Here is an 18,175-nt window from a genome sequence, read left to right as displayed (position 1 = left end):
AAGTGATTTTAAAAGTAGTTTTATTTTTCCAGACATTTGACTGGTTAACAAGAGTAAAATTTATTAATCATGCTCTAATTATAAATCACTGCATCCAGGACATTGAAAATAAGAATTGATTTTAGGTTATACAATATATACAGTTGCTCTGCAACTAAACAAAATAAAAACAACTGAATTGAATATTATACATCTCATAGCATTCTAAGCTGCATTTTAAGTGTCACTTGCTCCTTTTTAAACAGTTAACACAGCAACCTAATAGTCTGTCTATCAACAGGTTTTTTGAATCAGATTTGAAAAGTTGTATGAAATATGCCAAAATTTTGGACATAAAATTCTTAATTTTATATTATAAATAGATATCTACAGGCTCTAGAATTTCATTTTTCTCTGCCAGATGAGAAAACCTTTTGAGAAGCACAGAAAATCAAGGGATAAATTTTGCTTAGCTGCTCTTTATTGGTCCTTGGGATTTTATCTGTTTGCACTGTTAGTGCTACTGAGTTGTAGTCTACAAGTTTTCTGGTTTCTAAGTAACCAGTGAACAAAATTGTGACATTTTACTCTATTCCTCTTCTAGCAGAACTCAAGGGAAATTTGCATCATTTTTTAACTTTACGAATTGTTACATAAGATACACTATAAGATTCTGTGTTAAAAATACTGTACATTAGGAGATCTGTGCAAAATAATATACCCATTTACTCTCTAGACTCTATCAGGGATAGAAACATACAAAATAGTGTTGCAAACTGAACGTATCAGTAAGTGAATAAAACTGTAGTGCTAAACTATTACTCTATCATTTTACTGGGAACTTTGAAAATACGGACTAATTTGCTTTAACTTGCAATAAAAATATCTTGAAACATTCCAGTTTGTTCCCCATTTATACTGCAGCAACAGCATCTAGGAAGTGAAAGTTACACATCTACGTGGCTGTACCCACACGCCCGAGAGGCATCAACCAACCTATGGTACCATTCAGGAAAGGTGATACAGGTGAGATCAGTGTTGCTCTTCCAGCACTTTCGCAACATGGTTTTTCTCCAAATAAGCACAGATGGTGGTGGTGGCGGCCTGTTTTCCATTCCTTCTGATATGAAATGGCCAATTTAAGCACCATTTGCTAGAAATTCAAAGTTCTGTTGACAAATCTAGAGATACAATGTTCACAAAATGTGATCAAAGCCAATGTGACGTAGACATTGATTTTTTTGTATCCTATGCCTCAGTTGTTTCCTGTAGCATAAGCAAAACCTGGTACAATTTTACCATATGCAAACATCAAAATATGTCAGATCTGTATTGGTGTTTTATATTCCATAATCCAGCTGGGAACTATCCATGGCCTAGCTTTTTTCACAAATCAGTAAAACAAGTTTAACAACAGTGTAGCTACCATATATGTGGGTATACTATATAAATACAGAGTGAGTTGGCAAACCAGCATTGTTTGCAAGGTAGTGGCACACAAATTTCATAAACCAGAACATGACGTAGTGAACTTGTGAGGTGTCAGATATCTTATTGACCAAGGATAATTGCCTAAGTGTTCCACCAAATATGTTCTCTCTGTGAACACATTGCTGGTAGATTTAAGGAAAATTCAAGAATTTAAAAACAAATTCTAAATGCTATAATGAGACGAGTGTAAGAAATGCTCTGCAATCCATCATCATAGTTAAGTACATTTCAGGAAGTGCAGTTTTCAAATCCTTGAGTTAATGTAGTAATTCATTAATATTGCCATAGTTTAGTTAACCAGCAGTAGTCACATTAAATGACCAAAATGGATGTAACATACATAAAGAACATTCAAAAAACAGGTTCTACACACGTGCAGCATAGAAAAACAAAACAGTCTCAAGCTCACAAAATTAGAACTAGAAAGTTCAACGACTAACACAGACTTCAGATAACTTTAAGCAAATATCTACATCCATTCTGAAAGAAAGAAGTTTCTCCTGTGGTAAACTGAAATACTTTTTCACTTTTACCTGGCCAAAGACACATAATTAAAACAATTTCTTCTGCAACTGTTGGCATCCTTGACGACAGCCAGTATGGCAAGATACTGAATGTGTCCATTTCAGAACTACATAGCAGCTTGCATGTTTTGGTTCCAACACTTCAAATGGTGTTGAGAACTGGGTAAGTTCACTGCCCTGGTAGATGCACACACAATTTCTTTGACTGGGGAAGCAACACTGAACTGTTGTACTGTCATGTTACAAAAGGGAGAATAAAATTACAGTAAATCGATTGATAAGAACATTCATAACGTGATATTCAGACATGTGGATTTTGATTGTTAAAGCTTTTCAGTTCACCTTGAAAAATACAGTAAAAGTTTTTTTTTTTTTTTAAGTGTAAACTGCTTATGAGAAGTTTTCACATAGAAAAAAGTTCTAAAAGTCCCAAAATCAGAACAATGGCAATAAAAAAGTAAGCTACAGTACCTAGGACTTGGGCAGTGCTCTGGCAAGGTGGCTGCAGATAGGTAGGTGAAATGAAATAGAACAAAACTTATTTCTGTGACTGCTGGAAATGAGAAATGTCTCCACTTATCAGTAGCAATCTAGTCAACAATAAAGTGCACAAATGATACAGGAAAAGCTCCTTTCCGACTGGGATCTCCATCAATATGACCAATCTGAAAGAGTCCAGATATTTTTCAAGTTAAATCTGAAAATGACATCTTCAGTATCACCAAAATGAATACCAGTGACCTTCCTGCCTGTAGTACAGCAAGCCTCCCACCAAATCTTTTCTTCAGTAGTGGTATTTTTCTTCTGCCAATGGAAAAATTCAGTCCTACAGGGTGCATTTGTTTTTGTCAAATGCAGAAGTTTTGCCCAATTCTTTGAATGTAAAACCTCTTACTGCAGTACCACTGCTGCATAATCCCAGTGCAATCTGTAATGCCTGGCAGCCCACATTCAGCCTGTGTTGAGTTCCTTGTTTAACAACCACTGCGAGGCAAAAGGATGGATCAAGCTTCTAACAGTTTAAGGTTTTACATTAATCTATTTGTTTTTATACAGCATTATTGTCTAAGTAGAGGCAATCTGAAGCTCTATTCTTTGCTAGCTAACAGACTAAGGCAAGTGTTTCCATGGACAGTAAATTTCCAGGATTTTACTTTAGCCAATGAGACTCTGGAATGTAAACAGTTGAGATGGTTTCCCAGCTTAAACAGACTCAGTCCTAATCATCTGAACATTCAGGACAATACAAAGCTCTCCTCTGAAGCCCACTATACAGCATCTGTAACAACAGATTCTTAAATTGCTGACACCCCACAAAAAATTTTCTGGATCCTGCAGACCATGTCCCCAGTGTATTGTGAACCCTACTAATCAGATTTTTTTTTTTTTTCTGAATAAAAAAGCTTAAAGCTTGTCTGAAGTTTTACTTTTGAAATTTCAACTCAGGTTTCCATGAGATTAAACTTTTCTTGTTATTTGGAAACCCAGCAGGGGATCTTCTGAAGTGAGTGTCAACCTCTCAGATTCCTTTCTTTCAAAGTGTGTTGACAGAAAATGCAAAATACTCACCCACCACTCCTGATCTTCTTCACCATCAACTACAATAATATCGCCCTCTGAAAAAGTCAGCTCATCTGGGTTATCTGCTACACAGTTGTAAATTGCTTTTACTCTCTTGGGTTTAGTTTTTGACTGGAAAAAAAAAAAAAAAGCCCTGAATGTAAATAATACAGCACAGAAGAGACAGAGTAGACTTGGAGTTATCTAAAGAAAGTTTCAGAACTGCTTTCAACTGCTACTTTTCATAAGTTAGAGTTCAGCTACATCTTTTATGCTCGGTGCTCATGCTTGAGGCTGAATTTGGCACCACCCAAAGCTTTTTGGAACCACTGTGCCAATAACATAGGCTGTGTTTCCCTTAGCAATTTTCCATTTGGCTCATCCAAACCTGTCTTCAGAGCTCTACATCACTGCAGTGAACATGATTTTATTGAGAAGATGGGGTGATCAAGTTCTGTGCAAATGTAACAGCAGCAGCATTATCAGAGGGAGGCTTGAGCCACCTGCCAATATGCTCCTTCCTAATTTGCTAAACCCATTTCAGTCATGTACGAATCCACCAAAACATCCTCTGCCTCCCAGCAGTGCTCTGAGGACTGCCAGCCACAGTAATCTTTTGGCAGCTCTTTCAAAGGGAAAGTTTAGTAAGGAGTTCCAGTATAGCTGTGTTCTGTGTGAAATGATACTGAAATTGTTTTGCTCAGATTTCACAGAATCCACCATCCTCATCTCACACCTTTTCCAGTGCAAACCAGTCTGTTGCTGCATTTCTTTTCAGCTCCTCATTCTCTGTTGCAAACCAGCAATAATGCTGCCTGCACATTGTTTCCATGCAAAACAACTCAGCAGAAGTGAAGAGGCTCAGGACCTGGAGGCAGGGTGTAAAGCTTTCCACCATGAGTCCAAGCTTTTCCCAGTCACAGAGAGCAAAAATCGTTCCTTTCTACCCCAAGATGTCTGAGCAGAACTCTAAGTGCCATTTAGGTCTGAGATGGCTGCTAATGTAATGGCAGTGGACAGAAGCTCCACATGGGATAGGAAAAGATGGCCTCATCACCATTCTGGAGTCCCCATCTGGTCCCAATCTCTAGTTAGGTCAGACATGGAGCAGGAAGTTTGCAAAGGGACAAGAGACTCCATTTACAACTCTCCTACCCTCCATCCGCAAAATGCTCTGCTGTGGACAGTACTGCTCAACAGTCTCTTACTGTGCCATTTTGCTAGAGCTGAGCACCTTGTGGAGAAAAAAGGGAATGTGGATGGGGAGGGATGGAGGCAGCATGATTATGCTCCTCTAGAAGCATCTATTTGCATTCTAGTATAAACTCTAATATAAATAAAGCTCTGGCCTGCCCAGGGGAGGCACACCCTGAGGCTCTCCCACCCCTGTGTGCTGCCAGCCCAACATGGCAGTAGAGCAATTTTTCCAGACGTTCCCTCTCAGAGAAATGACAGTCTGAACTGCAACCACCTTTTAGGTCAAAAGGAAAAACCTTCACATCAGTACAAAAGTGATACAATTACTAACTTCAAAGGGCAGTAATTACAGGTATTTCTCATTTTTTAGAAGGCAAGGAAATCCAAATAGATCTCATTCCCCGAAGAACAAAATCTTCTAGAGAAGTTTCCCATGTACCTACAATATGGTTTCAAAAATCTAAATATCACATTGGGGGGGAAAAAGAAAACAAAAGGTGAATCAGGAATTTCCACCTGATAAACAAGTTATTGGGTAAATGCATTGTCTAGGAGATAGCCGCTGGCTAAATGTGCATGTACAACTAGACCTGTCTTTTCTGTACTCAAGGAGCATTTCTGCAATCCTTTTCTAAATCTAGGCTGGCCTCTGGATTCCCTGGCAGAGTAAAGACTTAGCAAAAAGGCCTAGAATACAAGGCTAAATGGAGCAATTTAGCCAAAGAACTTTAGCTACACTGATCTAGCTAAAGCTCTTTAGCTGAGGGGCCCTTGACTAAATCTCAGCTAAGATGCTTTAGCTAGATTGACTAAGCTAAAGCACCTTAACTAGCACACACTCCTGAGCCAGGTTTTCCCTTACTTCTCTGTCCTATGACAGAAGAAAATTCTGTGATTTGCTCAGTCACAGAATTCACCTTACTGAAGCCCTAGAGACAGCTGGAGAGTCAGATATATTCTTCATATTATGTACAGTTAATATTAAACACTGAAGACACCGACCCCAACACTAGCCAGGAGAGCCCATTCCTTCATAGCTAAATCAATTTGTCCTAAAACAAATTTGAAAGAAGAGAACAACATAGAGAAAGCACAACTTCAATTTATACAGGAAGTCAGGTAAGGAGCTGTTTCATATGTGCTGAAAGGATGTAACCAGTGCTCACACTTGAATCCCAGCAAACACAACAGAAATTAAGATCACAGTCCAATAGCTTCACAAAGTCAATATGACAACATAAGCAATTTACACTACTTAGACCATTTCATTTTGCTGTGGCCTAAAACATGAAGGTTATTTTAATGCAACATGGACAGTATCTTGGTTGAACAAGAGTGGGAGAGGCAAGAAACCAGAAAATTTTATACTCCAAACTAATGCAAGATGATGTCTCTGAGGCTTTTCAGCATTATCAGATGAGAAACAGCTAATAGGGCTTGGTGAGCTCAAGACCAATGTGAAAGGCTATGCACACAAATACACTGAACTCTGTCCTGGAGAGTTGTTATTTCACAGATATGGTTAAGAAAAAATGGATGAAGGGAGAAAGACAGAGACTGAAGAAAGCAGGTCCATTGCAGACCACTGCATTAAGACCATTCCAGAGCCAGGAACAGCACTTCTCCTACCTCTCTGTTTATCATTTACCACTGAACCACTCTCCTACACAGAATGTTTGAAGCAGCCTACACCTAGTCACATACAGGCTCTCCATATTGTGATTTGCTTCCTGCAGAAATATACTGTCATGATCAAGGATATGGATCTTTTACATCTGTCACACAACAAAGCAACATAAAATTGAAGCAAGGACCAAAGACCAAGCTACCTACACATTATGTACAGCTCCACTGACATCTGGAAATACATCCCTTTACCTACTCTAGTATAAGATTACAGGTACTGACAGTAATATGTGTTACCATTCACGGTCCTAGATTAAAAATAATAAGTAAAGAGTATAAAAAGGTCACACAATTGGATCAAGAGCCCATCTAAATCCAGTATCCTTTTTCTAACACTCCCTGTAAGGTTGGGGGAGGGTGGAGAAGAAAAATACAGAATTAACCACCTTCCACTGGGGATATGGTTACCAAGACATTTCTCTCCTGTCACCAGGTAAATGCTGAGAACCAACAGTACAAAGAATCAGTTTTGTTTTGTTTTGAGCTTGCCTCCTGCTAGTCTTGTCTGAAGTCATTTCACCTACCTACTTGAACAACTGTCAGTATATCTGCATCCATTTATAAATGGACAAGAGTTCCCTCATTACTTACTTCACTGAAGACTGAGAATGAAGCCTCGTGTTACTTACAAGTGACTCATCAAACTCACCTGTAAGTCACTAATTCATCGAGCTTATATATCTTCAATAAGTCAAATCATACATTCTGTGGACTGTATTGATCACATTTGGACATGAGCAAAGAATCCAACTGGTTTGGTTTGCATTTTTAAATTTAAAATCACATACTATCCTATACAAAATTCAAGAAATACAAAGTTTTCATAACTATTTAGTACAAGTCACACAGGATACAGGCCTTGTATGTTTCATGGCTCTCACACTTTCTCCACAGCAGGACACACTAACATGTCTACAGTGTGTTTGATAGAATGCAGAAGATTAATAAAATCAAACGCCAAATTTTGTACTTACTATTTGTGATTTCCTTGGCATTGGTGCTGGTGGCTGGACTTGTGACAAAGTATTTGCTGTAGAACCAGTCTGTGTTCCCGGAATTTCACATACAGAAGATGACTCTCCTGCTAAGGTAAGTAAACCAAATAAATATTGGGTGTGCTTTCAAAAAAAGATTAAGAGTGATGGTGTCAGTTGAAACCAAACTAACTACTCCCAAAAGTATACAAATCATTTTATATCCAAAAGTATTTAATTTTTACTGGTTCTTTCTGAATAACTGAACAGAATTTTTCTATCCTTTTCATTACCAAAAATGCTATTTCCCAAAGACAACTACCTAAGATGGTTAACACTGAAGATATGCTAAGAGAGATAAAATAGGTGAGAGCAGAACTAAGTATCTCATTCCCTCATTCCTTCACTACAGACTGTGTGCTGTTAGAACCTTTATTTCCTAGTAAAGGCCACCATTATCAAGGTGCTGTATCCTTCACAGGAGACTCCTGACTCGGATGGCAGGTAACCATTAGCAAATTCTCCTGGGATATGTTGAGAGGAAATAAAAAAGAATCACTGGAAGAACAAATGAATATAAAATATGCAGTAGAAGGGGAAACCAGGCAGGAGAAATTCCACTACAAGCATCACAGAATCTGCACAAACTTTACTGCAGAGATTTTATGGAGGTTACATTATTGTCATGTCCCAAAGTAGTAGTTACTTTGAACAAAAAAACCCACAAAATGAATAATGAACCCTGTTTGTTAACATGAAAAGAGAAATACCAATTTACAATTTAATTAAAAGTGACATTATATAAGGTCTGGATTTTCAACCCAGAAACACATTTTTCTATTCTAAAATGTGTATCTGACATCTCGTTTCTGACATATGCAAACAACAGTGCAAACAAAAATTTTTGAAATTCATCCTTTGAGTGGGTTTTAAGGTAAGTTTAGAAAAGCTAAAGTCTAACTGGAATTGCATCTGGCAAGGAATGTCAAAGAGAACAAGAAGAGCTTCTATAAATTCATAGGTAACAAAAGGAAAATTAGAGAATATGTGGACTCATTGTTGAACAAGATGCTATTCTGGTTACACAGTACATGGAACAGGCTGAGCTACTGAATGTCTTCTTTGCCTTAGCCTTTACTAGCAAGACAGGTCTTCAGGAATCCTGGTCCCAGACGTCAGGGGAGAATCTGGACCAATGAAGTGCAAAGTCCTGCACCTGGGGACAAACAGGCCATGTACCAATATATGTTGGTGGCCACCTGGCTGAAAAGCATGACGAGAGGCAACGGGCACAAACTGAAACACAGGAGCCTTGGTCTGAACATGAGGAAACACCTTGTTACTGTGAGGAAACACTGTCACTGTGAGGGTGACCCAGCACTGGCACAGGCTGCCCAGAGGGGTTGCAGAGTCTCCCTCCTTGGAGAAACACAAAAGCCCGCTGGGCACAGCCCTGGATGATCCACTGTTTTTGTCCCTGCTTGAGGAGAGGAGTTAGATCTGATGACCTGCAGAAGTCCCTCCTGACATCAACCATTATGTGATTCTGTTTATTACATGGCCCCATTATTGACTTTAATTGGCCCATAACTCTGTTCATGCTAAAGAACTTGAGGCATCAGGGCCTACACAACCATGAAGAGAAATAAGAATAATGTTGGTACTGATTATATTTAAATGTACAATGTAAATAAGCAAATTAAAGAAAACCTCAACAAACCCACACTCTCCCTTTGACTGTTATAATGATAGCTTAATTACAATAAAATAAATCTCTAAACCATAATTACCAGGCTGTTGTAGAGACCCAAGTCCTCTGGTCTGCCCTTTGTTAGTTAAGCCAGATGACTTCTCAGTCCTGTGCAGAAAGTGAGAAATCGATCCATTTCAAAAACAAACAAGAACTCGAAAAGCAACAATACAGAGTACTTTCCAAATTACAAAAGTCTTGGCATGTCTTCAGTATATTCTAGTGACAGCTATTTAGCTTTTAAAAATACTACTTTTCTTCTGTATTTTTGATTAAGCCAATTGAAAGTTGCACTTAATTTTTAAAAAGTAAGGCAAAAAAATAATACATATTTGGTTATTGCAATTTGTGTCTTTTCCTGAGTTTTGAAGTTCCTTTCACTGTTAATTATTTTCTTAAAATTATGTATCCATATTAGTCTGTGTATTATAGCAAGCTGCAATAAGTTGTGTCAACCTTTTAGGTAGTATGGTCATACAACAAAAGGGCTAGAAAGGAGCTTAAAGGCCAAAGGTTGCTTTTATCTTTCAGTCCCGATTTGCAAATGAAACCTAGTTTCTTCCAAAATTTTCTCAAATGCCCTATTTTCTAGACTTCTCCTTACCTTATTGATCTGCCCTGGTTCCCACCTCAGTATTTTGTTTTATTGCAATGCCCCAAACTGAATACAGCAGTCCTGCTGAAGCACCACTGATGTTGAGTAGTTGGGAGAATCAATTCCTATGGTTTGCAGGCTGTAGTAAAACAATACTATTTCTCTTTAATTCTTCCACAACAGCACTAACTTGTCTGACTGACTTACTATCTCCTTACAGATCCTTCTTCTAAGGATTTTTGCTTATCCATACTCTTCTGCTCTCCATGCTTCACTCCTGTAGCTCACTGTTCTTAATTACTAAGGGCTGCTTACTGAATGACACCCTTCTCTCTTGACTATTACTCCAGTTTCTCAAGGCTGCTTTGGATATGATCCTGTTTTCCCTCCCTGTGCATTTGTCTCTCCTAACTTAGGTTTCTACAAATTTAATTTTTTTTTTCTTTTCCAGATCTCTCTACCTCTGCCATGAATGAAATGACTGAATGGAACAAGACTTACGCAAAGCATGTGAACAATAAATGGCACAATGAGATATTAGATCCCATTATCTCCTATTTGTTACTAGATCAGAATTAGGAATTGAATATTTTTTGTGGATTCTTATTTCCATCATAACTAAGCATTCCGGAGATATTCTGCAAGTCATATAACCTTAAATCACTAGGCTGTCTTGTTTTTCTCGTAGGAATCCCTGTCATCTGCTTCCTTAGCATCTGCCTTCTGCTCAGTCCACAGTCTAGAACATATCATTGGCCAAAGTATGCATGCTTTATTGATGACTTGCATGTTATAGACATATAAAATCGGTAAGTTACTAAAAATGATGAAGTATATAAAATACTCAAATGACATCAGTTACCCAGAAACAGGCTTTCTCTGAGAGATTCTGCTAGGAGGTTGTGGGGGCAGTGGTGGTGGGGTTGGCTTGGTTTGTGGAGGAGCTGGCTGCTGTTTTGATTGCTGGTTCAAAGCTTCTATAATGCTGGCTGTCTTTGCCACTGGAGGTGGTGGTGCTGGAGAAAGTACATCTACAGAGGAAAGTTAGACAGCAACATGGAATTAAATTTCTATTTACCATTTTGTTTCTTGGGTTCTCATTACAGCTTCTCCTGTTACAGGACTTATCCTCACCTAAGAAAAATGCTTTACTACATGTAATGGAAGGAGGAGCTCTTTGGAAAGTGGTTTACCTTTTGTTTTGTTTTACCTAGTCCCAGCTGGAGAGCTCACAAGCACTTAAATTCATTCAAGCATTAAAGTGCAAGCAAAGAAAATTCTTACCAAAGTCAGTCATATTCTTGAAAACAGTAGATCAGAATATATTTTAAAAAGTGCTAATATTATTTGCTCAGTCAAGGCCTTCGGTCCGTGTTTTATGGAAAAGTAACCAAGTGAGTAATGTCTCACAAATTTTATTTAGAGGAACACCTTTTCTTAAAATCCTGTTACAGTTAACAACTAACAGCACACTAGGTCTTATCAATTAATTAAAATTGCTATTGATTTCAAGAATTCACCACAAGAGCAGCTGGCAATGCATGAAAACATCCTTTTGCATTCCAGTAGTCTGCAAGAATCAAGCACAATGTGGGGACACAGCCCCAGGCTTACATGTAACACTCACCTTTACAACTAGTGAGAATTTCAGCACTGAAACTACATATATATATAAAATTATGAGCTCTTTAGCTCTAGTGATAGATGGTGTTTCCTGCTGACCCTACACTATGCCGTACAATCCTCACTGGAACATCAGAGAAGACAGTTTGTTGCTGGATGGAAAAGATAGGCCAAAGCTACAGTCACCAAAAGAGGAAGTATGAGTTGTGGAAATGGAAAAATAAGCCAACTATGATTAGATACAGTAGAAGAGAAAACAGGGGAAAGTGGAAACATACTTGTAGATGTTACACGCAATGGCGGCACAGGGGGATGAATAGCTGGTGGATCTGATGAAGACCTCTGCCTGCTTATACTTTCCACTCCTAAAGAATTTGTCTTCCACATTGCATTAGATGAAGAAATTGTCTGAATACCACTGCCAAGAACTGAAGGCTGAACTAAAAAGAGAGGAAAATACTGCATTATTATTATTGCTTACCCTAAGCACAAAGTGTTAATATTCACACCCGTGCTTTCAGAAATGGTGTGGCTAGACCACTATATTCAGGAACACTATATTCAACAGCTATATTCACTGCATCCTGATGGAATGTGAGAGCAGAAATCAGTCTGGTTTTAAAAACTACACAGCAAGACTTCACCCAGAAACTTCTAACATTTTACCTAAGCAAAATTTGTCTCCAGTCATTACTTTAAAATATGTCAATACTTGAAAAAGCGTAGATTTCTCAGTAAGAAGACAGAAGGCAAGTCTTGCCACCTTCTTTAATCCCTGACTGATAACTGTAATTTTCTCAGGTACTGCAAGAAAAGGACCTCACTCTTCCACGAGCATGAACCCACACCGCTGACTCAAAGTGAAATATCAGTTTTGACTTAGAAACCACATAAACTGTAGATCTGAATTTCACTCAAACAAGAAGCTATAATAACTAGTCATGAAACAGTCACAAAGTACTTCTTCAGAGCCCTCTAAATTACTTCATTCAGAAGAGCTGCCTCCTCATTTCATAAAAACACTCTACAGGTTTTCTTCATAAAGCCAGTATTTTGCACATATTATGCCATTTCTCCCTACTCAGCACGTGAGCATCATATTAAGAAAAGATGAAACAGAGTAAGGTATGAACAAATATTAGGTTGCAAGTAAAAGCATAAAAGGCGCAGAAGACTTGGAGAACAGCCTAAAGCTATGAGGATAAAGGAGTAATAACACACCATAAGCATAACATTAACAACATCAGCAATCAACAAGAAGCTAAGATCAATGATACTATTATAGCTTTTAACTAAGTATTTAAATAGGCTAATACATTGCTAGAGTAAAGAATATGAGCTATTTAAGACAGGCAGCATGTCTTCATGGCATGAGTAGTATTAAAATGGTGCCAAGAAGTTTGGGGTTGGGAATTAAATTAAAATGACACTTTTTGAAATGTGTCATTTAATCAAGGGCATTACTGTGGGTAAGGCAGTGTGGTTGGCCATGATTAAAATAATATCAAAGGTTAAAACAGTAAAACTGCATTACTAATTCAGAGATAGAATCTAACAGTTAAACAAACCAGGCAAGCTCCTTGTGTCAATTTTTCTGTTTGGTGGGGAAAACATTCCTTTCCATCAAGTAAAGAAATGTTGTCTAGACATTAAGCTTAGAATTCATGTGAAACATTAGAATAAAGTAATCCCACCTTGATTTAAGTCTTACATGCTACTAAGCTTCCCCCGGTCCCATGCTACCCTTTTCAAGTAACCCAATACCATGCTTTTCTTTGCTCAGTTTTTCTGCCCCTTTTATGCTGCAGGCATTCCATACCTGACTTTTCATACTACACGGAAGATCAGTTTGCCATCTCAGGCACAATCACTGGTGTGTGGAGTCCTGCATACTGACCTCTGCACAGTGCTCCCAAAGGCAAAAGCCACCCATGTGTGCTTAGAACACTTCCTGATCGTATCTCCTCTTATGGAGTCTGAATTACAGCACCATAGAAAACCATGTGCTTAATAATAACTTTTCTTTAATTGACCTTTACATAAATTTAGCCTCCAGGAAAGCTGGTGGATTAATAAAGGTATTAAAACAATTAAACACACCGAATATGACCTGTACAAATAGGACCTACACAGATTTCTGTACACTTCTTTACTATGATGCAAACAGATTACATACAAAGATAAGAATGAAGTTCACAGCATCAGCTTTAATGGTAGATTTTGCAAGCACACAACCCTCTGAATCAGGATGAGACACATACTTTTACACTGTTCTAATGATCTGAGGACAGCCAGTAATTGGCAGCTATATTTTCAGTCAGCTATCAGGTCTCTAAAATCATCCAGTTCTCCACATCATAACACTTACACTTTTATTTCAACAACCCTGAAGCACATATTACGAGAAGACTTTGCAAGGTTAAAATCTCATGTTCTGCATTCTCTGAGGTCTTAAACAATTTCACAGCAGACAAATGCTATTGAAATTGTATCTTTACACTGAACTATGACAATGGCATCTTTAAGGAACAGAAGTATGAAAAGATTGAATATAACAAAAAAAAAAAAGTGAGCTACATTGACTGCAGCCCTCCTTTTAATAAATGGTTTAACTCTGGTGAGGTTATTTGGGTATTGTTTTCCCAAACACTATTGTGTACAGTCTTGCAGGTATACCAAAATACCTGCAAGGTACCTGATACCAAATACCAAAAATACCTGATACCAAAAATCAAACTCAGAACAGGTTATGGAGACTCATTTCAAGGATATAAAATGAGGTCACCAATAACTGTCTCAATACTTACCTGTGCAAAATAACTGTAAGAGAAAATCTAAGAATTTAATGATTTAAAAAAAAAAGTTATGATCTTATTCCTTCATTATAGAATGATATTTTCTAGTACCTTTGCCAATATTCCTTGGAGGTAGAGGAGGTGCACTACTTGTAACAGGTACTGCAGGCTGAATGGGCGGTGGACTGCCACTGAGTATTGCTCCATACGTTTCATTCTGTAATATACTTGGCATAAATCCTCTTTGCTTGTCCTTAGCAATATTTGCTGCATCTCTTGCCAAGGATGCTACATTAGGCTGCAGTTGGTTTGATCCAAGTTGGTAGAAGCTGACAGGCCTGTCCTCTCTCCGGTTGGGACTGGGTTGCTTAAACAGAAGAACAGAAGTACTCATCACTACCACATTAGTTGTATTCACTCAATTAATTGATAGAAAGTTATTAGTTTCTAGAAAGAAAAAATGGCTTCTAAAATGCACTTTGTTGCTTTTAATACGTAACCTAAAACCTACATTCTGCCCTCATTGAGACGAAGTAACTATGCACATTAACAACAACAAAAGATTAACGGTGAATTGTACTTCAAAACAATTAATATATTCTCATTTCTCCTGTAGCACACTTCTACAAGATAATACTGCATGCCTATGTACACAAGACTATACTTCTATAGATGATCAATACAGATTTTCAGACTGGATCAAGTAAAGTTTCCCTGCATCAAAATATCCAGCAATATTTTTAAAACTAAATAAACAACTGAAGGTCCTAAGCATCACCTGAAGTCCAGCAGAGCGAAATCCCAAATAGATGAACATGACCTCAAAACCCATACACAGTTTCTTCTAAGGTTTCTACCTGTAGCTCAGCCTACAATGAATGAGTTGTCAAAACTTCTCATGAACTCTTTTTACCTCACTAGTATCATTGGATAAGTTTGGGAGATTACTTCAATTGGCAGCTGGGATGGAATGTTGCTCATCCCACACACATTATCAAATGATATCTAATTAGCTGTCTTTGAGATTTACAGCAATCATCTGCACTTAGCTTTACTCCTCCTGTTTCAACAGCAAGCAGAGTCATTATTGTTATCAGATGATAATTAAAATATCTGGAGTTACAAATTCATGTGGCTAGTACAGGAATGGGCTTTAACAATCCACAGCCCAGAGAGCATAAATATACCTTCAGAAATAGTTCTAGATAAACATGCCATATTGACATACTGTCTGTATGAAATTAAAATAACTATTAATAGTAGTAACATTTAGGCAGAATAAAGATTTACATCAAGAGCATCACTAACAAGCAATTGATTTTCCTCTGAATACATTCAATGCTTACTTCTGGATTGGTCAGGTAGGGCCTTTGGATGAGTTATAGCACAGCATTAAAGTTCCAAGATTTATCACAATTACGTACATGACAGTCCCTACCTTTACTTTGGCTTAGCAGCCTCACTCCTCACTGGCAGAAACGCTCTATTCCCTGACCTCTCCACTCTCAGCCCACACTTCCTTTTGCTTTCTAAACCAGCAAAAAATTCTTTTCCATGGTGATGATTCAGCTTTTTACTGGTTCACCAAAGTGAAGCAGTTCAGCACAGGGACAAATGTGTGCCAAAGGCAAAAGCTGAGGTAGGACCAGGCAGCCCCGGTGTACAACAGCAGGAATCAGTTGAATTGTCTTAAACTTTTTTTTTGTTAGACTCTCTTTTATATTAAATACTCTGGACTAAAAGAACTTAAATTTCAGGCATGACCCTTTTTGACATTGAATACAAAATCTACTCAGTTATCTTACCAGCAAGACAAACCAAATAGATTGACATTTATAAGCAAAACTCTGATGTGATCCTAAGCAACAGCAGTGTTCACCCGTGTGAACAATGCAGTCACAGACACTACTCTGTGATTAATAGTCTTTAATCTCCTTTCAAAAGTCCCTGCAGTATAAACCTATTAATAGTGAGCAGCAAAGTAGGAGCTTCATTACTTTAGCCACACTGCTGAGCAGCAGATACCTTCCTGTATGAGATGGAGCTCAGGGACTAGTCAAAAAAAGAACATTCAACTGCAGAAGGCAACTAGCAACAATGCAGAAAGTGAAGGAAAAGAACAAATCAAAAAACAAATTTAGAGCATGCCAGAAAGGGATTTCTATTTGTGAATTATAAAAAACTTTTGCAGCTGGAAAAAATGAGACCTCTAAAGGTATCAATCTGCTTTATCAAAATGATCATCATTATTTTTTTTTATGATCTGGAGGGTGACAATATATATAGGAATACATAAATATGGGAATGAAGTTATGAAAGCTTATGCAGAAGAACTAGATCTAGCAGCTCACAGATTCCAGATTCTTTCACAGATACCAAAACACTAAGGAAAAATCTCAGGAGTCTCAGAAGGTAGCTTTGAAAGGGATGGCCTGTGACACCTTCTGTTACTAGCTAGCTCAAGTCAAGCAACAGAGGTAAAAGCTATCTTGGACTAGGGAGACAGGGAATGGGGAAAAGAATCACACACACTATTGTAAAAATGTTCTGCATACACAGTATTGTAAAAATGGTATTTTGCAACAGAGCAATTTTCCCAGTTCATGTTAGATTTGCTTCACAATCAGCAGATATAAATACTCATGATGTATTAAAACCAACTATTGACTCCATTGAAAAAAAGATATAACATAGGCTAATTATAATTTGGCACCACGCGGTCACATTTTAAGAGGAAAAAGAGGACTAACTATTTATAATTTAAGAAACAAAAATCTAAGATACTGCATTTTACTACAGAACTTTATTTCACAGTGTCTTCATACCTATTGTGAAAAGCAAAGTTACTGAGATAACTATGAACAGTACACTTACATACATATGTGTAAGTAATGTACTGTGTATGTAAAAATAATGTTGATACAAACCTGCAGCTTTTCATCCACATCATCATCACTTTCATCCAGATCTTCATGAAGTAACCGCCATTCATATTCTACATGAACATGAGAATTAAATCTTCCAGAGAGTGCTTGGGTAAGCTAAGGAAAAAAAAGATGACTGTTGACATTTATGTGCAGCACTTATTTTAAAACAATATATTTAAAACCAAACAAACCAATTCTCACATATAAGAAGAATCTTGATTTCAGTGATCTGGAAAGTAATTGCACTGAATTAAGTTTAAAGAATTAAGCTGTGTTACCAAATACAACATAAACAAATCAAAAGTAAGTAGACTTTTCACTAATCATTGTAGATCCATTCTCCATTTTCTGACAAGAAGCACCACATAGTATTTGCTTTGATTTAGAAATTGCAATTCAAAGAAATTAAATGCAATGGCAATTTTTTCTTGAATCAGAATCACTTATCAAGAAGCCTTGACCCCACTAATATGATGGGGCATCCACAACTTCTCTGGGCAACAAGAAAATTCAAAGGCCTTCACACATGGCCTTCATTCATAAAAATCCATTTAGTAACTGGATTTCAAGGACATGTCAGACTCCTAGATTCACAGAATCATTTAGGTTGGAAAAGACTTTTAAGATCATTAAGTCCAACCATGAACCCAGCACTGCCATATCCACCACTAAGCCATATCCCTAAGTGCCACATCTACACCACTTCTAAATACCTCCAGAGAAGGTGACTCAACCACTCTCCTGGGCAGCCTCTTTCAATGCTTGACAACCCTTTCCAAAAGAAATTTTTCTTGCTATCCAATCAAAACCTCCTCTGGTGCAAGCAGAGGCCATATCTGCTTATCCTGTTGCTTGTTAATTGTGAGAAGGGACAGACATCCCCACCAGTCTACAACCTCCTTTCAGGTAGTTGTAGAGAGTGATAAGGTCCCACAAGCCTCATTTACAACAACCTAAAGAACCCCAGTTCTCTCAGCCCCTCCTTATAAGACTTGTGCTCCAGACCCTTTACCAGCTTTGTTGCCCATGTCTGGACTCGCTCCAGCACCTCAAAGTCCCTTTTTGAAGTGACAG

At 37.8% G+C, this 18,175-nt stretch overlaps 1 protein-coding gene across 6 annotated transcripts in view; it reads right to left on the bottom strand.

Annotated features, from left to right (window-relative positions):
* The window catches only part of ASAP2 (ArfGAP with SH3 domain, ankyrin repeat and PH domain 2), an 88,144-nt gene that overhangs the window by 4,418 nt on the left and 65,551 nt on the right, over nt 1-18,175 (bottom strand). For 2 of the 6 annotated variants that reach the window (XR_014851097.1, XR_014851099.1), the window contains exons 21-28: nt 17,102-17,215; nt 14,286-14,541; nt 11,658-11,819; nt 10,619-10,787; nt 9,202-9,269; nt 7,412-7,521; nt 3,564-3,686; nt 2,466-2,659 (exon numbers count right to left, since the gene is read on the bottom strand). Coding sequence is in view for 3 of the 6 variants with exons in the window: in XM_085056825.1 (XP_084912951.1) it covers nt 2,585-2,659; nt 3,564-3,686; nt 7,412-7,521; nt 9,202-9,269; nt 10,619-10,787; nt 11,658-11,819; nt 14,286-14,541; nt 17,102-17,215 (1,077 nt within the window). In the remaining 3 variants the exon portion in view is untranslated. Of the gene's footprint in view, nt 1-3; nt 2,660-3,563; nt 3,687-7,411; nt 7,522-9,201; nt 9,270-10,618; nt 10,788-11,657; nt 11,820-14,285; nt 14,542-17,101; nt 17,216-18,175 lie in introns of those variants that run through there. The other 4 variants (XR_014851098.1, XM_085056826.1, XM_085056825.1 and 1 more) reach the window with 4 other exon arrangements.

Source organism: Lichenostomus cassidix, chromosome 3 (assembly GCF_008360975.1).
Source record: "Lichenostomus cassidix isolate B80296 chromosome 3, HeHo_3.0, whole genome shotgun sequence".
In the NCBI taxonomy this organism is placed as follows: Eukaryota; Metazoa; Chordata; class Aves; order Passeriformes; family Meliphagidae; genus Lichenostomus; species Lichenostomus cassidix.
Note: the sequence above shows the minus strand (reverse complement) of the source record. Positions and strands in the feature narration are given on the sequence as shown.